The sequence below is a fragment of the Hippichthys cyanospilos genome, chromosome 12 (genome assembly GCF_059441005.1).
Source record: "Hippichthys cyanospilos isolate Australia breed blue-spotted pipefish chromosome 12, RoL_Hcya_1.0, whole genome shotgun sequence".
NCBI lineage: Eukaryota > Metazoa > Chordata > Actinopteri > Syngnathiformes > Syngnathidae > Hippichthys > Hippichthys cyanospilos.
This window is the reverse complement of record NC_142380.1, coordinates 10,939,595-10,966,241: the sequence shown is the minus strand read 5'-3', so window position 1 is coordinate 10,966,241 and position 26,647 is coordinate 10,939,595. Positions and strand designations below refer to the sequence as shown.

At 42.1% G+C, this 26,647-nt stretch overlaps 1 protein-coding gene across 7 annotated transcripts in view; it reads right to left on the bottom strand.

The window, feature by feature from the left end:
- LOC148414816 (receptor-type tyrosine-protein phosphatase F-like) overlaps positions 1 to 26,647 on the bottom strand; it is a 197,389-nt gene that overhangs the window by 19,387 nt on the left and 151,355 nt on the right. For 4 of the 7 annotated variants that reach the window (XM_088428839.1, XM_088428840.1, XM_088428841.1 and 1 more), the window contains 5 exons: positions 25,316 to 25,540; positions 12,861 to 13,018; positions 7,244 to 7,356; positions 3,432 to 3,464; positions 1,748 to 1,845 (listed from right to left, as the gene is read on the bottom strand). In XM_088428839.1, the coding sequence (XP_088284965.1) occupies positions 1,748 to 1,845; positions 3,432 to 3,464; positions 7,244 to 7,356; positions 12,861 to 13,018; positions 25,316 to 25,540 (627 nt within the window). The remainder of the gene's footprint in view (positions 1 to 1,747; positions 1,846 to 3,431; positions 3,465 to 7,243; positions 7,357 to 12,860; positions 13,019 to 25,315; positions 25,541 to 26,647) is intronic. The other 3 variants (XM_088428843.1, XM_088428844.1, XM_088428845.1) reach the window with 1 other exon arrangement.

Genomic DNA, 26,647 nt, shown 5'->3' with positions numbered 1-26,647 from the left:
TGACGCCATATGTATTAATGATGACATTTTTTCTCCATTGCGTACAGCAATCACAAGGTTCCGTTTACTTGAATGAAACAGGTCTTTAGCCGGAGCCACGCTTCAGTTGACGGTCGTGTGTTCCGCCTCGGGGATGCCGATTTTTGAAGGGACCGCCAGTGGGCACCGGATTCCGCTGACTCGGCTCAGCTGGCCAAAAGCCTGAGACTGAGCTCTCCATTCAGAATGAACGAGTGCTGATGGTAAGCTGTTCGCAGCACATTTAAAATCACGATGACACTATTTCATCCACGGTATATAAATATAAATTAAGCAGCAAAATCCGCCACTTTTTATCCCCCTCAGGGGCCAGGCTTTTTGTCACTATCTCTCAACTAAAAATGACATCACAGTTGCCCAGGGAAAGACAATCACAGGTGGCTTACTTCCTGGGTTTAGTCATGTGACTTTCACAAATTGAACCCTTAACCTCTGTGTTGTTGTGTCATTTGCAGTTGATAGCAAGTAGCAAAACGTCTACCCTCAAGATTGATAAAAACGAGAGGATTTTGCTGCTGCTGAACTCATTTTTTAAATAGTTGGGGTGCGTAGAACATATTATTGTTACTTACGTTTATTATGTCATATTTGATAACATACTTCATATGATGTAGTTGTGAATATATGCCCACAGTTTGAATTTCCATTACATCCTATGGGAGGAAAAAAGTTTCCAAAAGGGAAAAGATTGTTGTTGCTTTTTTAACCTTCAATCAATCCAACCAGTCACTCACTGGTACCCAAAACAGATTGAAGCGTCTGATCAAATAAATGAATAAACAGAAAAAAAACCAAACAACAGTATCCTGTTTTTCTGTACACGGGTACATCTCCTCGCTCTCCAAAGCAATGTGCCACTTTAAATGCTAATTTGCCTTGCTCCCTTTTATCGAGGACGGGAGGTAATCCCTTGCCGGGTGCATCACAAGATGCGCGCATACGACGTGCACCGATTGCCTTTGCGTCGTTACCACCTGCTAGTTTTGTGTACCAAAAAAAAAAAAAAAGCATAAACAGTACACAGCAGCTCTTAATGTAATCAAGCTATGTCGGGTTGGGATCAAACCTGGAAACATGCAAAGCAGGGAGTTGTGTTTGGTGGTGGAGGGTATAAAGTGAATACCCGCGTATTCATGTTGTTTTGTTGTTTATCCTAACCTCAGATACTGGTAAAAACAAAAAAAAAAAAAAAACCTTGCTTATTTTCTGTTTTTGTACTAAGCCCCAAAGAAACAAAACAGTATTACTTAGACACCATCTTGTGGCATCTTGGCCCTGTTAATTTTTAACCTATTGATGTTTATTTTTTGTTGGTCTTTGATTACATTTGTTAAATAAATATTAGCCCCCTGCACTCTCATTTACGGCTATAATTTGCCTGTATACGTTACCATTTGTTGCATGTACATGCCATAGGGTGATTTTAACAATTTATCCCATGTGATGTCATGGCAATTTGTGTTGAATCATTTGAATACTGAACACAGTCATTTACGTAACACGGGTTCATGATGCTTTGCTGTTCAATTCAATGTAAACACCAGTGCCTGCCTTGAGTGCTTTGCTGCCACCGTGTGGTATAGCCAATTACGATGTCCTTTTAGGGATGGCGGATTTAATTGCTTATGAACGTTCACTTTTCCTAGCTTGGCTCGGTCTCTTTCCCCCATGCAAGGCCGTGGTTCACTGTACACTGAAAGAGTATTACCTCATATTCCTGGGAGAAGCGCAGGCCGTCGTTGGCTTTGAGGTGCTCGATGTGGTCGGCCAGGCTGGCAACAGGAATGGGCGGGTGCTCTCGCATCCCTGAAAGAAGAAACAAAAAACAACAACAACAAAAAAGAAGGTAAGAATGGCTTTGATGTTTCTAAATGTCACAAGATGGGGTGAGATCATGAGGTGGCGTTGATATGTCTGCATTTGTGACGATAGATGGCGAGCGAGGACACAGGTGGGTGCGCACGAGTGATTGTGGGGTGAGAGGCATGCTTCTGGAGATTTGGGTCTCAGAAGCAAACGTGGTTCCGGAGAAAGAAAGAGAGAGAGAGAGAACCCCGCAAGTCTCATCGGATCAGTCACACTCCTATTTCACAGGAAGCAGGGGAAGAAAAAAATGACTGGTCACCCGCCAGAACTCATTTCTTTGAAAATATCTCTTCTTACAATAGAGCATCCTTTGGTGCAGCCTGGAGCGCTTGGCCTGGATTACTTTCAAACAACCGCACCCCCCCGCCACCCACTCCTGCTGTTTTCTTGAGTTATTGGGGCGATTTATTGCTAATGTGTTAGTGCAAATTCCCCCATGCGCCTTTGATCTTGCCTTAAAACACATCACCGGGAACCAGTAAGATCACCAAGATGGCATTGAGTTCATCATCCATCTTGTATATCACCTTCTCACTACTCAAAGATACGTTAAAGATGTTGAGTTTCACAATGATAAAGCAGCACAAAATCAAAAAAAACAAAAAAGGAGTGCGTGCACGCAGTAAGTACACAACGGTGGTAGCTGCCCTGCCTTTATGCAAATGAGAGGTGATTACAAACAGAAAATTGTTTACAGTTACAAGTGCGAATATTTACTGGTGATGACCAGCCATACCATCTGATCACACTTATCCCGCTAAGCCAAAGGATCATTGTGAAACACATACATACAAGTGTTTGTATGCGACTGCTTGTGCAAAAATAACCTGGGGCGATGAAACAAATGCTGCTTCATTAAAAGCAGTGTTATCCGATGACATGCCTGCTGTGGTAGATTTAGATTACCGGAGGTAACAAAATAGGCCACTCAACCGAGACGTGCATTGATCAGCCACTTATCTGCGACAGGTTTACTCGGTAAACAAATACAGTGTAGCTCAGCCTCTGGCAACGCATGCAGGCACTGCGGCTAGTAATGCACTTTTGGCAGTACGTCTAACTTGCTAACATTTGAAATGGCCGCCTAAAGCACATTCATTGCTACCTGAGACTTCTCCACGCCACAGTACCTGAGCAATGAATCCAATTAAATGCAGCGCATTCACATTAGCCTCGACGCGAGTCTTTTCCTGCCACAGTACAGATGAAATGGAGGAACCCGTGTAAAACACGCGTATACTCGGCTATCCATGAAGTCTGCTTCCATGGAGCGCCAGACAGGTAGAATTGTGATGTGGAGAACACAGAATGAGAGCAAGTGTGAAACACATTTGACACATGATATTACCACCAAGCAGTACAGTTCGATACTCGTATAGTTGTGCAAGGAAGGCCAGGTGTTGATTGTATGATAGAGAATTCCCACTTAATGAGAGAAAAAAAAAACAGGCCAGAGAATTTTACCAAACGGAACTGTACGGCTGTGGTGGCGGGTGAAAGGGCTTAGGGCGAAATAGCGGACTAACTTGGCGTGTTGGGGCTGCGGTGAGAGCTGGGACCTGTGGAAGAAAGGAAAGCCATGGAGAGCGCAAGTAGAGAAGAAAAAAGAAGAGTTGCTGAATTATAACTATATAAATTTGTATTTGCTGCTTTGGACATTTAGTAGCAGCCACATGTCTACTATGTAAACAAACACAGTGAAGCTCAGGCTCTGGCTAGTGGATGTCATAGTATATAACATATACAACTCAACTGAGAAAAAAAATAGAGTAAATCAAAATAACCAAGATAATGTAGATATATCCGTGTTCAGAATTGGTAACCACATTCAAACAGTAGGCTTTTTTTTTTTCCCGTATAACATGGGAATCCTAATTCCCATTGCTCAAAGTTACCAGAAGAAGAGTACAAAAACATTCCCGATGCCTTAAATACATAATGTGATTGTTTAATGCTAAACATATCCAAATCCCTTATGAGAGGATGTGCAAACTCGAGCTATCACACAATGAAAAGATTATTTGTATGTAAAAAAAAACAACTGATATTCGAACGGTGCTGTGTTGACTATACAGTATATCCACTCTATGTTAAACAAAGAAACATGTTACAGAAGCACTTAAGAACAATTACAAAGAAGGCAGGAACGTTCCCCCGCTGAGGGACAATCAAGTCAAAGCGAGCAAGAAATGGCAGCTCCAGACCTGCGCAGCTTGGCGAATATTTGATAATAAACGCCTGCCTGTGTCGAGATGATGCAGGAAAAGACAGAGATAAATGTTGACGCTCTGGCAAAGGAAGGGGGCGTCAGAGAGCGCAAGAAGGAAAAAAAGATTATCTAACGGGAGGGAAAATGGAAGACAAAAGGGAAAGAGAGGTGGAGTGGGAGGAGGGGAGTACAGGGATCCTTTAGAGCGCCAACGCTGCTTAATTCCTCTGCAGGGGTTCAAAGAGGCTGTGTGTGTGCGCGTTTGTGCGTGTCAATGTGGTCTCTAATAACCTGTGAGAAGGAATGTACACACACACGCACACACAGTGGATGCGTGTGTGTGTGTGTCTGTTCCAGGGTTGACATTTTCTCTCAGCTCCATTGTTCCCTCCACCTAGCTCACCTTGACATCAGAGGCAGCACGACTCATTACCAGTTGGGGGGGATGAAAGCAGCTGATGGCGGGGGGAATGTGGGAGGCGCGGAGGGGTGGTGGAGAAAGGAGGAAGGCTGAGGTCGGACACCTCAGCTAAATCCTCCCCACGTTGCTACTGTGCACTGACAGTGACAGAGCTGGAAACGCTTGGCTTAATCTCTGTTTTGCTTCTCAGAAAGGATACAGAGTGGGGGAAAAAGGTTTGCAAATGAAATATGTTTCGAGCTGTGCCTCTGCAATGATGATAGAATTGTGTCGGTTTCCAAGGGGAGCGTTGCCTGTCTGAAGCCCTTAGTAGCGACGCCACGATTCAATGTTTGTAGCTGTTGTTGGACACGCTTATTGGTGTATACCAAACCGGTTCGAGACCAACGCCCGACCTTGGTCTGCGAAAGGTAGCGACAGAGCCGAAAGAGATCTGTGCTGCTTCTCGAGCTACAAAAGACAAAAAAACACTGGCTTGCAATTGAAATGTATTTCCAAAGCTATGAGTCAGTCCGTGAAGAGATTGCATCATTTTCAAAAAGGACTGACTAAAAGAGTTTTCCCTGTCGACTGCCTGAGCCACAATGCCGGGGTATTTTTTTTTAGTTTGTTTGATATGAAATTCTAGTTAGTTCCCCACCTCCCTGGTGTGGACCACGTAAACCGGTCGGAGACCGCCTGCAGCCGATGGTCTTGTTTGGTTTCGAACGACCCAAGCGTGGTTTGCATGTAACTCGAAAGCCTTCTAACGTCTGAACGCTGTAGCCTGCACAGATGGTTTGAATCTTAACTTCTTAAAAAGGCTTAAAAAAGGGTTTTTTTCCAAAGAGGACTGCACTGATTCAAAGAGGAGGATTCCCTGTCTGGAACAATGCCAGGATACTACGTTATTTCATGTAAATTAGTTTCATCCAAATTAGCACTGAGCAATGTATTGTTTTGGGATTGCAATAGCTACCTCAGAAGACGCGAATATGAGATTATCAAAGCTGTGTTTTGCTTTGCTTTCAAGCTCATCAATCAGCGGCATGCAACCAGGGACAGGTTATACCGAGCAACTCAGAACCAGTTAAAAACAAAGCATTATGTCACCCATATTTTCATAAGACTTTTTTTTTTTACAGCTGCTGTACAACGCTAGGTGCTACTCTAGCTTGCTCTGCAGCTGCACGGAACTCCAATATGTCATAAATTACAGCAGCAAGCTGTGTGATGTGGATCCTCTCCTCTGGAACAAATAAATGAAACGTTGCTGCGGAAACTACACACTAACAAGTCTAACGATGAGTCGCGAAGCAGTCAAAAAACACACAAAAAAAGTTGCTTGGGCACTTAAAGGTGCCCTATAATGAAAAGTCAACTTTTTGGAGCTTTTAACCATGTTACAATGCTCATTACCCTAAATACCCTGAAAGTGTTCATTTCCTTGATTAATGCATTTCAAAGCATTCCAAGTTTATTGCGCACTCACCAGCCACGCCCGAGCAGATTAAGATGATTTGAGAGAGTAATTATGAGGACAGTAGAAGTTTGTACCTCCCTTACACCGCCCCAGCACCACCAATGCAAAAGTAAATTTATGCCGACCTTATCTACTACTTTTAGTAGAGTTGAAGAGGAGAAATTTTGCAGTTAATCAAGTGAAAACCAACGTTTAATTTATGTGTTACATTTTACTTTAGAAAATGCCTACGTGGCGAAAATGTGAGTTTGGGAGCACACAGCCGCTCAATCAACATCAATAGTAAATCATTCACCTGCATGCTTAACTGTTGTTATGAATTTCTAGGTTCCCTTGGGGACGTATTTGATTACGGGAACAGTTCTTTGTGTGAGTGGTGGATTGACACTCTTGAGCATTTTAGAACACCTGTTTTTGTCTCTTTTATATACTCTGCTGGGATAGTCACCAGCACCCGCGAGCCTTGTGAAGATGAGCGGTCAAGACGATGGATGGATGGATGTTTTGTGGCTGGCTGGCATAGAACCAAGATTAAATACATTCTCTTTTATTGATGGCTGTATGTTTACACTTGCCTATGTAACCTATGTTTTCATTAAACATGGCAATGACCCCCATAATCAAGACTGCGCCCAATCATATGGTGCGTTGTGGACAATATGATAATTGTTCACTAAATACCTATTTTTCACCTTTTCTCTGTTTATGCCACTTTATTCACACACTAGCCCATGCTGCTAACCTTCTTTCAATTGACATTCGTATAATTTAGAAACGAGGGAATTTGGGTTGCAGTTTTTTACCATGGAAAAACAAAGAGCGAGCCACAAGAAGATTATTTAAAAATCCATCATCCGATTAAGGTAAAATAAAGTGAACCATAACTCGTCATCGTCATGGGGCGCACCAAATAAATGGGCCAAGACCGCTTGAAGAGGCGCTCTTAGTCCTCTCGCAAATAAACTGAAGTGGTTCGTTCATTTCAGCTCAAGAGTGAACGCTGCACGAGCCGGGAAACATTTTCATCAAGTAGAAAATGGTGTCCAATAATTTTTTTTTTAAACTGATGAAATGAAAAATAGTAATTCCTAAAAATCTGGAATAGTTATTTGATTGCAATGATTCACTGACTGATTAATCAGGAAGACTTGAATTGACACATCCCCCTGCAGTGCGGCACAAACATAACCATATGTCGGCGACATGCGTAAATGGGCCAAAAGGGGGGGAGAATGTTGTTTCCTACCTGGCGTCTGGTAGTTGAGTCGTCTCATCTCCACGGGGTCGGAGGAGTTGGCCAGCAGGGAGTCTTTCACTCCACCCGAGTGCTCGTCCTTGGGCAGGGGCGATGCCCGCTTCCTGGGGAGAGAGACAAACAACAACAACACATCATTAAAGGGGGCGCCCCACTGCTAGGCAGCCATTCATCCACTTAAGTGGAAATGATGAGATGATTGAGAGTGACACTGATTATTTCTCCTTGCCACGCTGAGGAAAAGAGTCTGGCAACTTCATAGGGAGTCTCTTATTAACTTAAATACCTTGATTGACAGATATTGGACAAATAGAAGGATCTGTAAATCTAAATGTTGATAACAATAACGATACTTCTGAAATGACTGACTGAACCTGACAGAAGGATCTGTTCATTATTCAACTTGCGTAATGTTTCAGTTCCTGGCAGCAAACCGTTCTTGCCTGAAATTTGGCAGAAGCTTATTTGAAGGATCCATTTTGTGACTAACTTCCTGGTTGGATCTATGTGTATGATTCATTCTCACAGACAAATCAGTTCTTGAATAAACTTTAAGGATGCTTTTGTTTCTGCCTCGCTTAACTACCTGGAAAGATTGGTTCTTGGCACAACCTTTGTGAATGATCAAATTTCTGAGTGAATTTCCTCGTTTGATCAGTGTTCGAATGGTCTTGATTGAATAGATCGGTCTTGAATTTACTGGACTAAGGTTAATAGCATAGCCAGATTTGTCTTTTTTTTTAAGGATGGCATGAGACGCAACAAGAGAGAAATTGAAGTATAGGGACATTACCCTCATTAGTCTGACAATTAAGGAGATAGAAACACCATCATTTTCCTGGAGTGGTCTAAGCTGCGTTTGGAAAAATGACAGCTGCTGTGTGGGAATGTGTACATGCGCATATGCGTCATTTTCACAGTTGTGTAAATGTGTGTGTGCCAACAACACGTTGTGTTTACAGTCTTTCCGGAGTGAGAGGGAAAACAGGCGGTCGCTGTAATTAGCTCATCAGCTGGGCGGCACGACCGGATAATTGAAATCGGTTTTGCGGCACCTGTGTCGCCTGGCCAATCTTAACGTAGGCTCAGCCTCGCTCGGCTCGGTCGACCGTAACCTTGTCCATCAGGTGGACAGTATTGTAAAGTTCAGACGGCCAGCACCTGTCGACATGCACGCACACATCCAACACAACGGGCCCTCTGACTGCAAATGGAGACACTCGGTGGAAATTTCACATCTCGCCGCGCACCATAAAGCACAGGTTTTTAGGCCCGCCGCTGAGAAGATATACAGCTGCCTGAGCTCGCACCACCAGTTACGTTAAACGGTGGGGTCTTAAGATAATGCGAGCAGCGTGACTCATAATCTAAGACAAGCGTCCGTTTCCTCTCTGGGAGCCACACTGTGTCCGGGGAGGCAGTTGATGACTTGTACATGGGTGTTCTGGTCTGTGATTCCCATTTACATCACATTTAATCCTACATGTTACAGTAGCTTTCAAATGGACCTATTTAAGGTTTTAGTCTGACATACATAAAAAATAATGACTGTGATTTTTGTTTGTTTGTTTGTCTAATTTGGTGAATGTAGACTTAAAAATGAAAAAAAAATAAAGAAGTCCTAATGCCAAGTATCAGTATGGTGCCAATGCTTGTCCTTATTTCAAGGTATTGGTAATTGCAGTAGGAGCTAATACTACTATTTACCACTCCTAGAGCATTTTTACAATCACAAAATAGAAATGACAAATTAGAAGAACAGAAAATTGGCACTCCTTTCATGTTTTTTTTTAAGAAAATACTATACTGAAAAGGAAGGTATTTCAAAGGATTCGTCATTGTTTTTTGGAGACATTTTGAATATCAAAACTACAGGCGGGGCTGATGTCATATATTGATAACACTGTAGATGCACTGTTTAAGACACTTTAAACTTTATGATATACGGCAGTAATACTTGCACGCTTAGTCATATGTAAAGTTTGAACCAGTCTAACAGCCTATTAATATTTGGTTTTGTTTAGCCACAAATAAAGGCTCTTTTGCTGAGGATTAAACCGCTGCTAGTCATTCTACCTCGATAGTCATGGCAATATAAAAGCGCGTTTTGGCAACAACTTGATTCTTTTCACAATTGCATGGAATTAAGGGAGAGGGGGGGTGTGGACAGTGTGCGACCTGGAGTACAGAGAAGTAAGCAGTGAGCATGTGGTAAAGTGGCGTGCAAAATATAATGAAATGAATTAAAAATAAACGACTGCTGCATCGCAGACTCTGGCTCCCTGTGATCCTGTGGCTCCAGTTTGGTCAAAGTGCGACGGCTGCTACCCCGAGGGCAACCAGCTTTGGCGAGAGAACCTCCCTGTCTTCCGACTACAGAAAGGGGACATGAACACAGGCTAAACCCGGCTCTTTAAGAGAACCTTCTTTTGGGGCGAATGGGCACTGTGTTTTACTAGGGGCAAATGGACATTGTGTTTTACTATGGTGGTGGTCGGAAAAGTTAGCTCTGGTTCACTGAGTGTTTTTTATTGTAAAAGAAAAAATAATAATGAAAGAGATGAATGACAATATGCCCTCTGTACTACAGTTAGGAGATCAGTGGGCAGGAAGAAGAAAGTCAGGCAAGGTTTCAAGAAACACATTTCATACACTGTATTTACATACGTCTAATGTCCATCCATCCATCCATCCATCCATCCATCCATCCATCCATCCATCCATCCATCCATCCATCCATCCATCCATCCATCCATCCATCATCCAAGCTGCTTTTTCGCACGAGGGTGTGCGTGCTGGACCCTATTTCATCTGTCTCCGGGCAGTTGGCGGGGCACCCATTTTAACCTTGATCAAAAATGGCTTTTAGTCTTAAATTTGCCTTCGTTAACTCTCATTATGTTAGACGTCAAAGTGACCTATTGTAAACTCATTAAAACTGTTAATGTGTTCATGACATGTAAACAAAGTTTACTGGGATTTTTGTGGTTTCTTTGGTTACTTTGGGATTTTTAATACGTCTCTTGTTAATGTGACGCTGGAATATTATTGCTACCTCCCAAGAAACAAATGCAACAGGAGGGTTAAATGCTGCCCTGGAGTATTTCAATATTATGAACGTCATGCCTCAATTGAGCGTGAGAATATACTTGTGAGTTGGAGTATGTTAAGTGTATGTGTGTTTTTGCAGTAAGCGGTATGCTTAATGAGGGCAGAACAAGCCCTTTGTTACGACTTCTGCCTGGAAGAACGGGTCTCTGCGGATAATGTCAGCTTCAAAGACGGGAACATTTCTTTTTGCGGCACTTTTCCCCTGGCCTGGCATTTACTTGACAATGGGCCATTCTGCAGCCGTGTGCTGCCTTGGCATATTCACGTATGGGGGGTGGGGGGTGGGATACGGCTAGGGTCGCATGCCGATGTTGGATGGATAATGAAACACAGCACGGGCAGACAGGGCTGATGTGATGAAGAACACGGCCACCACATGTGGGAACATGCACGCGTTAACCTAACCTCCAATCCACACCTCCCGTGAATTGCTTGAACGTGGTTTTTCAAAGCAGACCGCTTCCTAATGTTAAACTGTCAATGCTGGTCTTTTGCAAACTATTTTTGATGTCTTATTCATTTTAAACTGCTGGATTATGTTAAATGTTTCATTTGGACTGCTGGCTTTCAATTTTTGCAGTCAAGTTCACACTACTTCATTCAGAGTTTTTGCAAATAAATGGAATAAATTGTTAACACTTTCGGTTTCATACATGCCTATCACATAATGTTGCCTTTGCCGCATTCAAAGCGTGCAGCAATGTTTTACATTTTTACTGTTTTTTGCGAGGGTGTCTGGCAGCTAAACTCCATTGTGCTTGATAACGGTGTTTGTCTTCGAGCTCTCCATTCTGCCATAATATTTCTTTACACGATGGTGCTATGCACTGAATGGGGACATTCAAAGCATAGTTGACATCATTTACCATTTTTACAGAAAGGTTCCTCACTAGTGAACTGATCAGCATGATTTCTATCTGTGTTGTGTCGTCTCACAGTGAGAAATGAGTGAGAGATGCGTCGAAATAAATATGTTTGGCCATAAATGAAAAATGAGAAACACTTTGCTGGAAGTAGAGAGGGGGGGGACTAATGTCACAAGCGGTGTCCTTCACAGTCCTGTACAAATAAATGATTGATGAAGATGAAATAAAACTGCATACTTTAGCTCTGAGTAAAATTCTTGTTCAGTGTTTTTACACCGTTTTAAAGGGGACTCATTTTAAATTGTCCGATTTTTTTGTGGTAATTGATACAATATCCATATACAATCCACAATGTTATAAACTAACTTCACGTGACTTGTTTGAACCTGTTTATCAAAGATGGAGTCTGTTGCATCTCACATCTTTAAATCCAACACATATAAGTCAATGCACCAATTTAGAGTCTCCATTTTGTCATGATTTTGCACGTGAGAGGAAGCAGATCCACTGAAAACTCCACAAGACGAATGGAGGACACATGAGTGATGATGAGTGACAGTACCCACCTCTCCTGTTTGCTGCGTTCATAAAGAAAAAGGAAGGAGAGGGAGGGAGGGGATTAATAGGCAATTATTATCCTCTTGTTTTAATCCAGCTCTTTGAAAATGTCAAGCATGAGATGTTACAGCAGGCCACTTTTCCACGAACAACCTCATCGCCGGCTCGGCGTTTGGCAAACGCGCAGGTAGCAATAACAACCGCTCCGGCGAGAACTCAATTATCGCTTTGTGTGTTTTATTGGCAGAGGGGGAAAAAAGGGCTCACAGCTTCCAGCCCACACTCCCTCCTGTCAATCTGTCGGCGGGAAGAAAAAGGCTATGGCGGAGGCGCAGCGGTGGGCTGTCTCGAGGCCTTGATATCAAGCCTAGGCGAGTTTCCTAGCGGACTGCGGTGAGGCGCGGAGGCTAACTGGAAAACAGGTTGCCTTTTCAATAGGCTGTTGTTTAGACTAATAATGATAGGATTCATCACGAATCAAATGGCTGCAGCTCTGCTTTGAGAGAATGTGAAATGAAGAAAAATAGCTATGATAAGCTTCCAAACAACGAAAAGCAATGTCCAATATTTATCTCATCATAAACAAAGGCAAATATTTGTGTCAATCTATTTTGGACTACTTGTTATCCATTTATGGTCATATTTGTCCACTAGGTATGGCTGCTCTTATTGCCCATTCAAAGCATGCAACAATCTTCACTATTTCCCAGCAGGCTGCCTTGATACTGAAGTGACTGATGGTTTTAGAAGTTCACAATTAATAGTCAAAAACTGTCAAACAAAATATTTGGATGTGTACCTTTCAAACTGATGTTTGTTTTAAAAGACTGACTGGCTTCAAAGGATATTAAACTAATGAAAATGAAGTTGTTGGGTTTTTTTTTTTTCAATTTTACTGGGACCAGTAAAAGCGAACTATAGGATTGAACACACCAAACACAAGCACAAAAAAAAAAAAAAATCCTGTTAGAAAGGCATGCACCCACATTCAATTGCTTCTCAACTTTCAAGTTAGGGCTTTCAATGAGTGAAGATCACATTTACTACATATAAATATGAAGAGAGACACTTACTTCTTAAAGAGCAGGATAGCGATGACAACGCTGATGATGAGCACCACGGCAAACACGGGGCCCATCACCCACAGCATTTCAGTCTGTTCCGCCCCCTGAGCCAGCGACTGTGTGGTGACCTGGATGAGGTCCGAATAGGGACTGGCTGAAAACGTCATCTGTTGAACGACAAAAATAGAGACAGTGTGAGGGGTATAACGTTGAGATTTATTGTGTTTCAAAGAATAACATGACACCAGTTATGGAAAGTTGCGCTACAGTCATTCATTGTTCTACCACAATTACGGTGATTCCTCGCCACTTCATACTTCATCTTGTTTTATTCATCATGTTTCATTAAAAAAAAAAAAAGCTATATTCCAGTATAAAGTCTGCTTCTCAGTTAGAATGTTCGGTCAGTTATGGGCTCCTGTCTAGGGCCTTTACTCTGAGGGCAACTGGCCCTCCGTGTCCCCCGACAGCCAAGGGATGGGAAATGGAAAGGGATAACGGTACAGCTATTGAATAAGGTTTAATAATTACAAATTTTATTCATTTTTTTTAATTCGTTCCCCATTTAACCACAAAAAACAAGGGAACATTATTCTGAACATATTCTGCTTTTTAAAGCATGTGTGTGGAAGTAGTAGTTCGGATTATACAGGGGGAGTTACGTGTCTGAAGAAGACTAAGAGGACACCATTTACGAGAAACGCTATTCACAATATTTTGCTCTGTTCGACACTTTTGCGGGAAAAAAGTTCAGGACATATGGGAGAGAGTGGTGGATTTAATAACACTCCAAACATTAGTTGCTGTCTAAATATGACAGATATGATATCTAGCACAGTAAACTAGTGATATATATACTTACTTAAGTCCTAATGCAAGTAACTGACGCTATTACCTCTTTTAATAGTTTAAACTGCAAATAGGCATCTATCATTTCAAATTCATCTTAATGACATTAACTTTAAACGTAATTGGCTACTGGATGATTTGATTGTGAAGTAATGCACACTTTGGCGAACCCTAACCCAAATTTCCGCTAACAACAACAAGGTTAAAATCCGGTGCTCTTGACATACAAAAATGGTTGTCTCACAGTCAAGACGTATCAATTCAACATCTCTCCTTGACACCACTAACTAGAGAGAGAGAGAGTTAAATAATAATTCAAAGCAGTTTATCCTGTTTTTGCAGGGGCTCTGCCATAATCAAATGACATAAAAGGGTTGATTTAAGAGTTGCGTAATGTGCACCCATGATAATGTGTGATGTCACTGGAATAACAATAGTATTGTTATACATGATATTATATGTAATATGCAAGATAATAATGTAAAGTCTGTAATGACTTGTGATTAGGAGAGAATAACTGAGCATGGTAAAGAATTGTGAGTTTTTAACCTTGAGAAGTGTGAAGTAAGGGGAGGCGGAAGAACAAAATGTCCCCGCTACACCCAAGTTCCGCCAAAGGTAAATATGGGGCATCATCTCTCCTTCATTAGTGTGCGCGGCATGACGGTTTCAGTGAGGTGAGGGCGACGGAGACAGGGGCGTGTAAATGAGACGTCTCGCCCCTCCCTTGTCCTTCGTCTTCAAATGACAGCGAATAGGAGGAAGATGAAACAAAAGGGCGAAGGTGTGAGCTAGAGGTACAGCGGGAGAGCGAGGTGACAGACGAGAGAGCGGCAAAGCTTCTCATCATTAGAGCTCAGCGTGCTGCTCATTGCGCGGCAACGTGGGGACGCCGTATGGGAAAGGAGGAGGGCCACGGGTGACAGATCGCGGGCCCTAGCGGGGAAATCGGGCTCCCAGCGTGCGGCGGTACCGGCAGGCGACAGTAATCCGCATCATTAGTGGCACAGCGGCCCGCTCTGCGGCACAAAGGCAGATATTAATTGGAAAGATAAACGGAGATGAGCTCAAAGTCGTATATACTCTTCTGTTATCGCAACTTGAGCAGGGAAAATGAGTACAGCGGGTGTGTGTGAGCTTCGTGAGGGAGAATGCGGACACACGTAGACGCACACATGAGAGGTCAAGTGTGAAAAGGTGACAAAAACACTGAGAGGACGCAGCTGAATAAAGGAACCTGTTTTTGCCATAACACATTTATGCCAATAGTGGGCGCCATCAGGGTGGGAAGATATTTGCTCAGGTTCCAACCTCTCACGAATGACATATAGGCAAAAACAATTATCATTGTACATTTAGCCAGTATATAGGGTTCTAATTTGGTAGCATTTGACCGAAATCTGCTGACAAGTTAATTTTTAAAGGCACAGGGAATGGATCAAAATCATTCTAAATGGCTGCTTCGTTCCGAAATAGCAGACTTCTTTTTCGGGCATGGGTTCTTGAGACTTTTTTGAAGGTCTACTCTTGAAAGAAACATCTGCAAAATGACAAAAAAAAATGGCTGCTCCACAGCACAATCTCTGCGTTGCTGTGTCTTTTCAGGCATGAGTTGATGACTTTTTAATGTGTCGAATCATTGTAGACATATTGAAGAAAAAAAAAATCAAAGTTCAAACAACATTGACTTCAGGGCATGATTGGGAGGGCCTAGTTTTATCTTAAAGGCTCCTAAGAAGTAGCTGAGAACTAAACTAAAACGATAGCTCCAAAACTGAACAGTAGACAAAAGGGGTAGACTAAAAGAGTACTATCTTTTAGAGAGTGGTTCTTGAGACAAAAAAAAAACAAAAAGATGTATTTTGTGAAAGGAAACTGCCTGAGGGCTGAATTTTCAAAACGTTCCAGGGGATTTCACAAATTGAAATTTTGAAGGAAAAAAAAAGACCTTTAAAACTGAATGTCTGACTTTCTGTGTCTTTGGGGTTTGACAATATTGCCAAAACAATTTCACGTGTCTAAGTTGGCCAAAACCTTTCAATTTTGAAGAAGCCCCATAAATTGCTCAAAATAACCCTAAAAAACCCCTTCTAATAAAAACGGCAGAATTCCTGTACCTTTTCAGGCATAGGATCTTGAGACTGACGAGAGACAAAAAGCAAATTTCATGTTACTCAATAACAACGGATTGCAATCAGAGGCACAAAAAAATAATTAAGTAGGACGCAGACTGCGTCTGTTTCCATCGTAGTATTTGTGCCTGACCAATAATAGTCTCTAGCGTTCTTTTGCTGAAACTGAGTAAAAAAAAAATATCTCTGACCACAATACGAGCAACTGCAATGTTATACAAAGACATTTAGTTGCTTTAGACCAAGCAGGTGCTTTAAGGCTTTTGAGTGGCAGCGTAATTACTCCGAGGCATTTGCAAGTCTAACCATAAAGTGGGAATGAGATCACAGCATTTAACGCTGTGAAACGCTGATTGGATTTATATGACTGAGTCACATAGAAAAGTTTACCGGAGCCGCTATGGCCTTCTTGTTTACAAGCTACACGCCAATGAGCTGAAACGCTTGACAAAACAGAATGGAGAAAAAAAAAAAAAAAACACAGCTCTGTTGCAGCGATGTCCAAGAAACGGAACATGACTGATTCCACAATGGACATTTCAATGTGATGCCCTTCACCGGAGATGCTGTGTGACTTGGCTTTTATCAGATTTTAGCAGCGTTCAATTGGATGATTCAGAGTACTCTGCTGTGACCGATGAAAAAAAATAAAAACACTGGGGAAAAAAAACAAAACAAAAAAACCTCTGTTTAGCAACACCCCTCCTTTGCGATTTTCTTTTCTAAAAGCACAGCTGCAGTCATTTGTTACGGCACAAGGGTAGAAAAAAAAAACGTTTTTCTTTTCCCCCAGGATCCCCTGCATCATGCCACCTGTTACTGCCCTATGGTAGAGTACAGGAATCCCTTTGTTGTTTGTCCTGTTAATGTGTCCTTGCTCTTTTATTTCTGAAGATAATCAGAACCTTCAGATACAACTCGGAAATGAGAAATAGCTACGCTTATACAATCAGGCGTTTATGACAGAGCAAAATCTCATCTGGTGTGACCGTGAAAGACCAGTTGTCTTTGCAAGGATGCAGCTTAACTGGACCTTGACAGCATTTTTTTTTTTTTTTCGTGTTTGTGTGTTTCTGTTGGTCTAAAGGCTAACCTGCCTTAACTGGAACTTTGACTGCTTATCTTAAAGTATGTCAAAGAGTTTGTTCAGTCTGCAAAAACTAAATGTCTTCTTAAAGTCCCCGCTTAATTGGACCTTGACAAATAATTTTCAAGGGTGTGAATCTCCTTGTTTATTCCAGGCCAGAGACTACCTGTCTTTGAAAAGGCTTGTCTTATTTGGTACTTGTCAACTTATCTTCTTATCTGAAACTTTTTTTCATGACAGGCCAAAGATTAATGATCTTACAAAGGAAGTTGCTTTACTGGACTAAAAGTGTCTGAAGACTTTGTTTGTGACAGGGCAAAGACGAATAGCAGTGTCCCGCCTCTGTTACCTGTGCGGTATCACTGCAGAGGCTAGGAAATTTTAGGATCACGTTTGCCCTTCAGCCATATCGTGCTGGCACGTTTTACACGGAGCAACGCCATGCTGTGAAAAAGCCAGATTTCACAGGCAGTGTGAAAGGTGCTTACAGCAGGGTTATATGGCGCACAAAAGTAAAAAAAAAACTATTATTTATAAGCCTGTGACTTTCACAGGAAAACAGCAAGGGCTAATATCAACAGTTCTGAATGCATTTCAACAATGAGATGCATAACATCGATGTCAGTGGTGATTAAGAGTGTCACTCAAATGGTTATAGAATCGATTAGTCTACTGACTTCCATTCGTTAATTAAATTGGATACCATTTGGCATGGAAGTGTATTAGAAAACCTTTTTTTCCCCATTTAGTATTTATCAACCAATTATTGTTGTTTATTTATATAATTTTTTATTCTTATAGAAGCAAAAATAATCCTGTACTCAGCAAACTTTTGGCGAGTGAGCTAACAGTACAGTTGGTTTTCTGAACAGATGTTTGCAAATGTTTTGATGAAACACAAACAATAATCTGTCTGTTTTTATTAATGTCCACACTTATTAAGGAATACTTGTGGTTGAGATGCTGGTAAAATGTTTGGACAATTTTCATTTTAAAAATAGCTCAACCCTGCGAAACTTGAAAAAGAGATCGTTATTAGCTACTGCGATAACCATGGGTAGAGTGAAAGTGCTTATCAGAAGAAGCAACCAATACTGCTTTGTCCACTCAAATGTACTTGAGGAACTGGAAACCGAGCTTTTTAGTGATTTATAGATGCACATATAGTAGCATGCATAAAACATTGGCCAAGTTTGCGGCCCCAAGTAGTAACTCCTACACTGAACTAGCAGCTGATGAAAGCTGGCAGCAAGCAAAGAGACAACGAGAGCAAGGGTTGTTCTGCTAGTTGCACTATATCCAGCCTGTGATCTGGCCCGTGGGCAACATAACCCCCCACCTCCCCGGAGCTCCCAATCCGCAATGTGCCTGGGAAAATACCAACACATTTGTTTCAACTCGCTGTTGACCCTGCGAGCCTCTCGTCTTTCCCAAAGTGGCCTAAAAAAGCCGCAGGGGGGCGTGCAGCGGCAAAAACAAACACACGCGTGCAAAGACGGCCATTATGTGTCTCCTGCTGCCTCCCCCGGGGAAGCCCACGCTCAGCTCCTTATCCGAGCGTGACACAGCCGGAAGGGAGGCGAGGGGAAGTCGTCGAAGAGACAAAAAGTGGAAGCTGGAGAGTGATTGCGCGCTCCTTCCACGCTGCACATCCGAGGCATAAATAGTTGGAAGAGACGGCATTTGTTCTCCAGTGCCATTCATCGAGAACACGTCAAAGTGTGCGTTCATTCAGCTATTGTGGTTTGATGCATTCGGATCATTTGTTGCCTCGCAAGGTGTCTGCCTTCGAGGGAGCATGGCCGGGGAGTATTGGTCGCCAAAAACATCATTCATAAAATATAATGTCGCGATCCCATCATTCCGCAACACCAGCTTACACACGAGATAAATGCCAGGTAAAGTATGCCACCTCTGATTGCAAATTCATGGTTTGACTTCAATGACCCATCCCGATGGGTACACCTTACAAAAAGGACACGTACGTTGCAAATATCCTGGTTTAAAGGGCTACTGTCGAGGGGGGCGATCGCTGCTGTTAGTATTTTAGCCTTAGCATTCCAGTCGTGATTTCCAGCTACATGCCATAACATAGGTGTGATTCCACCTGTTACACCTCTATTTCAAAGCCAGCAATGTTGAGGCTCAACATAAGTCCCTTTCTCATATCAACACACATTGGGAAAAAGTCATCGTAGATGGTCTGCGTGAAAGGGGAGGGCAGCCTCTGAGCTCACATCCACTCTGGTCACTATTTTCCACTTTACCCTTAGGCATCTTTCCACCTCTTATGACTTGAAAAGCAAGCAGATTTGAGCTTCAACCCTTCATTCCAGATCAGTACCTTACATGCAGGAAAGCAAGACGGGAAAAGCGCATCTTTAACCAATTAATTCCTGAGCCTACATTTCCACTCCTCTAATTCAATATATTTTCCTTGAACATCCAGATAGACAAATACGCTACCTACTCTTGTTCTAACATTTTCCTCTGATGGTGTTTTCCAAAGCATTTGCTCCTGCTTTAAAATGATTAATGTAAAGCTCAAAGCAGAATTAGGCCAGGAACTTGGGCACTTGTTTATGGGAATGATACTGCGGCATATCAGAAATGTCTGCTCTTCTTTTTCTTGCCCTCCTTTCAAACAAAAAGCAAGGTCCTCCACCTGCTAGCTCTCATACAAGCATCCCAAGCTGAAATGGAGAGACTCTCTCATTCTTTTTTACGTTAGTGTTGAAAAAGTTAAGCAGGTCTTGCACCGCATCCAACACTTTCCCTTTGGAATTGGCCACGGGTGTCAGCTTTACAGATACCATGCCTGCTCTCCAGTCGCCATGAATTGGGGTCATAACCTCTTACTACAACAAGTTGATCGCTCTGTTTGACTTTCACAACCACCAATTTCTTTCAGGTCAACGCTACGATTTCCTCAACGTGGCCATGAACGAAAGCTTTGCCACATCCACTCCGGAGTGATAGTTACTTCTATGGTGATACTCACATGTCATTGTATAGGTAGAAGTATCCATTTGACATGGTCATTGTAGGCCTTGTTTAATCTTTAGCATCTTCATTGAGATACAAGCTCTCTATAAATATCTGTGCTGTCAGCAGAAATTAGTTACCGTTTCCACTGCGTGCACATGTACATTAACATTTCCGGTGGAAGTAACAAAATCAAATCATCAATCATTTATTTGCACAAGCTGCGTCTGACTGTTCTAGAATCATAGTTTGTGATATTTGACAACATTAATAGAGGTAAATCGGAGGCATTATTGTGGTTTATCATCATTATTATTCATGGCTAAGTCCCTATGAATCAAGAATCATGAGGGACCACTGCATCGTTGCACTTTATAAGAAATTGCGCCAGTATTTTTGATAAACTTCATAATAGAATAATATACAATTACGAGACATTTTACAACAGTCTCATCTTCCTGCACCTGTCATCCCAGGCTGCGCAGGATGAGAGGCCTCCTTTTTTCCCGCCTTCTCTGCGGCACATCACACAGTATTTCATGCTAGCTCCCCTCCCTCGCGCGCCTCTCGCATTAAATGATACTGTTTATACACAGCAGCATCTATCATCCCATTTCACACTTCCCCAGGCTTGTTTATCCGCCTAAGGTTCTGGGGCGACGTGAAGGCGCACAACTCCCTCTTCCGTCCTTACTTCCTTCCGTCCTTCTCCACTTTCCCATCTCCAAGCTTGGCTGTTTGCAGCCGTTGATAGACGAAGGCTTATTAAAACTCGGGCGCTGCACTTTGATCCACGTGGGGTGGATGCGAGGGGTAAAAAGCGATGACGTCGTTTGGCGTCCGGTAACGACCTGTTTTTATAGTCAACAAAGGCCTGCTGAGTCGCTTGCCGAGCGCGGCAAGGGGCTTCTGTGATGCAATCAGCGAGAGCCGCCTCGTAATCACCACGTCTACTGTGCGCTGGGGCCGGTGCAATAATAAACTGTGCTTACAGTACGGTGTATACAGTTATTAGATTCTTTCCACGTACTTTTGAAGGCGAGGAAAAACAAATTCCGTGTGAGTTTTGACGCAGTATGCTGCAACCCACAGATTTTTTTTTTTTTTTTTTTTTTGTCAAAGATTTGGACTGACGGTTCAGTGAGAGGACAAGCTCTGTAGTTCTGCCTCTGTTCTGCCGGGGAAAAATAATCTCATTTTCAATGCCAGTTCCAGTCCGACTCCAGATATAATTAACTTAAGTGTAGAGCCACTATGAGTAATGACTTTCGCTAATCCCAAGCCGTGTGACTCACGCAAACGCGTGAGTGAACTTTAAGGTGGGCGTCGTGGTATCTTTCTTGCATAATAAGCTCACATTTAATATTTTAATAAAACATAGTGACATACATACAAATGTCCTAAGTGTGTTCATGTTGTTTTTTTTTTTTTTTTTGCCTAATACTAGGCTGTTTGAACTTTTGTAATTCATTAGAACACACATGACAATCACCAAAATTGCGCCTTTGTTCACAAATCACATTTCCAAAGAGGATAATAAAAAGAATGTTGCCACTTGGGCTTAGGAACACCTCAGAAAACCATTAAACACAATCCTTCATCTAACAAAGTTAAAATCTACCATGCAGAGCAAAAGTTATGTCATCAACAACACCCAGAACTGCTGTTGGCTGAGTGTGGAAAAGTGTGCTATGGTCTGATGAGTCCACATTTCTAACTGTTAGAAATTATGGATGTTGTTTTCTGTTTATAGCAATGTGCCTTTCATAAGCCATGACAAATGACAGGTTTGTCCTAATTTAGTTGCAAAGATATAAAGATGTGTATTATACATGGGTTTTTACCCAGTATAGTGTGGTTATGCCATCCCTCCATCACGATATTAGCAAGGCATTGGAATATCCTGTCTGATGCATGTGCGAAAACCCTGTTGAGGTGTGTTGAGGACATTAGTTGAGCTGTCAAATAAGCATGTTGCTTGTTGCAGCTAAATGTCGGCGATTGAAGCGAGCGATTAAAGGTGAAGGGAGGCTGCACTGTTAAGGGCAGTTGGCAGAGAAAGACACACATATTGAATCCCATTAAACGCAGCCGAGTGTGTCCGACAGGCGTTGAGCGGCTAGGGGGACAGCCGGCCAGGATCCCGTTTCCGAGTCAAGCGTATCGTCGCTTGCCCTACAGCCTCAGTCACACCTTCGTCCTTTCCTTCTAGTCTCTAGCTTTGTTAAAAATCACAGTCAGACTCCCGTTCCTTCTCTTTAACATTGAAATCAACACATTTCCGTACTTTAATCTCATTTTTTAGTCTTGTATTTTCTTACTAAATTCAACTAAAGCCAAGGTTGCCAGCATTTTTGTGTTTTTACTGTTATACTTGCACAACAATCATTACTTTCAGTATGATTCCATGTTTGTCAGCACTTGTTTTTTTCTTATAACAAGGTAAAAATTAATGTAATTCTATTTAAAATTAAAATGCAGCTGTGACAATGTTACAGCAAACTAGAGACTGGTGATACCCTAACAAACAAGGGACTGGTGATACCGATCATTTTGTTTTCAACCCATTACCAAGTAATACCTGGGCCAAATTTCAAAATACCGATGCAGAAGTGTTTATTATTTACTTTTTAAATGATTTTTTAACATACGCAAAACTGCGAACAAAACCACATGAGAACTCACATCAATGGGGGTACACGCACCATAAATTGACCAATCTACTTCCAACAATTCAGTGGCCACTTCCATCTCATGCTTCTTCCTGTTTATGTTGATGGAGGGCAAAAGAAAAGCACGTTTGGCATAGGTTTGGGACATAATACCGAGGGGTTTTCTGAAGCCAACATAAGAGTCCGGCGTCAGATATGACAAGCGCATGACTCTTTGTTGTTCATTACACATGCTCATGTTTGGGACTTCAGATTTCAGATTGAAATCAACATTAACTCCCAATTTAAGTCAATGACAAACAAGATGAAAAAGTTCAAAGTAACAAGGATAGGCTTTTAGACTTTATATTCTACCGCGTTAATTCATCTGGAAAATGATCTTTTTCCAATTTGAGCATATGTGGCTTGCCCATTAAAGATCGGACGCACCTTTCTTTTCCCTTCTCACTGTGGCGGGGATTAGAGGCGAGGAGGGGGCCTAAGGGATATTTAAAGCAGCATTTCAAGGGAATCTGGCCTGCTTTACAGTCTCCCTGGGCCCCCTGTGACCGGGCCCTCTTCTGCCTCTTAACTCCAACTGTGCTAATCAATCTCCTCTGCTCCCGTCACGGTGGTGAAAGAGACCCGGAGAAAAGCCAGCGAGGAGATGGATGGAAGAAATAGGTGAATAGGCGCCGATTTTGAGGCCTCTGAGGGGGTTTTCTTCACATGTGCAGTTTGTGACGTAACCACAAACTGCAAATTCGCATTTGCGAAAAGTGGGCAAACCCGTAGGGCGACAGCATTCAGGCGGCCTACGACACTGATTGGACTGGTTACATCAAATTCTCATACGGTGAACAACAGGCATGGAAATCTCTGCAATAAAGAGATTTGATGCATTATCTCAATATTTCGATCTCCTTGCTTACATGGACCCAATATGAAATCAACCTCACAAAACGGATGTATGTACTGTGACACCAGCACTAATACTGAAAACGTAGCAACAGGGGCTAATTTGCACTTGCTCACTTGGGGGGTGGGGGGTATCTACTAAATATGCATGCGCGGAGTCGAGCGGAGCCCAAAGCAATCGCTGGTTCTCATTCTTCTGCGAGTTGTCGACTGCTGACCGTCCCGCTGAGGGCCTAGAGGGGTGAGGGGGGCTCTGCGCCGGCGCTCTTTTTGATGCGTCCGTTTAAAAAGCCAACGCGTCTTGTTTCTAAGTATTGTAAGGGGCTTTGCGAAAAGCCACATCTCCTAGGACTCGGCGGGGCCAGATGGGGGTGGGCACTGGGGCCGGGGCGGCGGGCTTAGCGGGACAAGCCGCAATGACTTTTAGAGGCTGCTGTATTAAAGGCTAAGTGGCAATAAAAACAAGTGCGATTTGGCTCTCCATTGCCGCCTATTCTGGACACGCTTTAGCGGCGGCGTAGTTAGAGCCTGGGGATGGGTGATAAACTTAAATAGTTTGTCAGACGCGAGGAGTGGCGAGCGGGAGCGAGGCCGACTCCTTTTTAATTTGGCGACTTGAGGAGGAGGCTTTAGGTCTGAAATTGAAAAACTATTTCTACTTACACTGTCATAAATGTCATCAACAAGTTGTGTTCTGCAAAACTGCAACGCATTAAGGATTTATCACCAGGGTGCTGATTGGAAAAGTCGGTGCTTAACCCGTAACTAGTCATTAAAATGTCCTCGTTTGGCCCTGGCAACAAAAATACCCCCCCCAAAGACTTCGATACAAATACTCTATATTCTTTTTACACGTAGCTCTTTTTGAAAATTACTTCTGCTTGAATTGAAGGATGTGTGTGAAAATGAGTGAATGTCAGGCTTTGCGTGTGTCTTTGGGCGCCATATGGTGTAGATAAAACAACTATATAAATGTACCCCACTAATAATAATGGTGTTAATGTTAAAGTTTAATTTATGCGTGTTTTATTTTCATTTTAATAATAATGACCAAACTCTATCCCGATCTGATCGGCACAATCGTGATGAGCAGATATATGCTATTTTATGCAAAATCAGTGATTGGCTGTAATGTCATCATTAATCTTGATTGGGCAATGATGTCATCGATCAATTATATACTGTCTAAATGTTATTAGAGACAAAATTCACGTAAATGTTCGTTTTATAGAGTTACAGGAATATTTTCTGTAGCATGTGTTCCTGTTTTGCAGTACTGTATGGACCCAAAAATATGATTACAATGTTTAGTATTTTCATGACAATATGTTTTTGCATCTATTATTTGTTTCTCAAGTTGTTTTTGTTATACCTGAGCATTTATTTCATGTCTGGCTAGCTCTTGAATGTCTACACATCACTGATGTTCTTACCTGTGCCTCGCTGTCAGTTTTGGGGATTGAGAAGAGGTTTTATTTTATAAATATTACAATAATATTTTGGTTGATACTTGGTAAACAGTGAACGTGTATATGCAGTTAATTACCAAGTTTTTAAAGTTATTATGACAAATTGTGACCAGATTGCTAATTGGTCATTTTGAACTCGCTGACTCTATGATTCTGATCAAATCTAATAATTACCATAAGAAACACACTTGCAAGGACGTGCTTATTTTCATTGGTCTGCGAAACCTGTCAATGGATCGGCAAGAGAATGTCTCAATGTGTGAAAAGCTGTTGTGTCTTATGGATTGGAATAAGTAACGCTACTTGGTGGACATCGAAAAATGTCAAATTGAACTTTTGGATATGAATCCAGATGCGTGTGGGCGCAGCTTACGTAATTGGAGGCGCTGTCGGTGCCTTCGGATCGCAAGACGGCCAACACGAAGCAGACGTACTCCTGCCCGCTGGTCAGCGGCTTGTTGTAGAAGCCGTGGTAGTGCTTCTCATCGCCCAGCGTGAAGGCGGGCGGCAACGAGGCGAGCTTGGCGGCGATGTACGGCTTGGATGAGTCCAGGTGACGCCGCCGCCTCACTGCGGGGCCTTCGCTCGATTTCAGCAGCTGCGGAAAGAACACAATTGCTCGATAGAAAGATGTGCAACTCATTGGTGGGCGTGACTTCATGCTAAACCTTGCTTGTGCAGTGAAGAATGAAAACGCGACTTCTAAATCTGTTTAAAAGTCCAAGTTTTTGTAAGTACTGTAACTACTTATTTAGAGTGGCGCAACGGTAGAGTGCTTAGCACTTCCGCCTCACTGTGCAGAGGTCGTGGCTTCATTTTCGGCTTTAGCCTTTCTGTGTGGAGTTTTCATGTTCTCCCCATGCCTGTGTGGGTTTTCTCCAGGTACTCACATCATTATATGTTGCCTGTGAAATGCTCATTATGACTTCAAGTTTCTGGACAAGCAACAGTTTTTACGAGCCTCTGATTTCAAAATTAAGTAAAAGAAATGTGTGACGATCACGCTTAATGTATTTGACTTGAACTAGAAGTGTCTGACACTCCTACTCTAAATAATACTAATAGTACGTTTATTTCAAATCAATGACTTCTAATAGATATTTAAATGCACATCTATGCGTCAAAACTCGGCTTATGTGGCTGACAGATCACACGTCCTTGAATGGTGTTGAAAAAAAAAATCAAATTTTGAAGTTACCATTTATAAGACGCACCCATACTTTTGGCCTTCGTTTTTTGGGAAAAAAAGTGAGTCATATATTTGAGGATTTATGGTAAAAATGACCTGTAATAATAACTACAGCTGTAGTTAATGTTTGACTTTTAAAAATTATTTTAATTGAACATATATATTTTCTTAAATGTATTTATTCAATTACACTATACGTGAAATTAATGTATTCATTAAATCTGATGTTTAATAATATTTTTAATTATCCATCCCCTTAAAGTAGTTACTTTATGTTGTTACAGATTTTGCCTTTAGAGAAATTAAAATTCCCCCTTTATAGTTTGATGTATGGATCATGTTTTGTATCACTGTAGCCCAAAGTCTGTCAATGGCTAAAATGTCTCAGCAGAGAACACCATGCCTCCATTTAGCAATAAAGCCAGCTGCAGTATAAGGCAAAGCACTGCGGCGGCATTTTGTTTCATGTCAAGCGCGGCTCCAGATGCGGCCTTATTAAATGATGATGTCGCAACG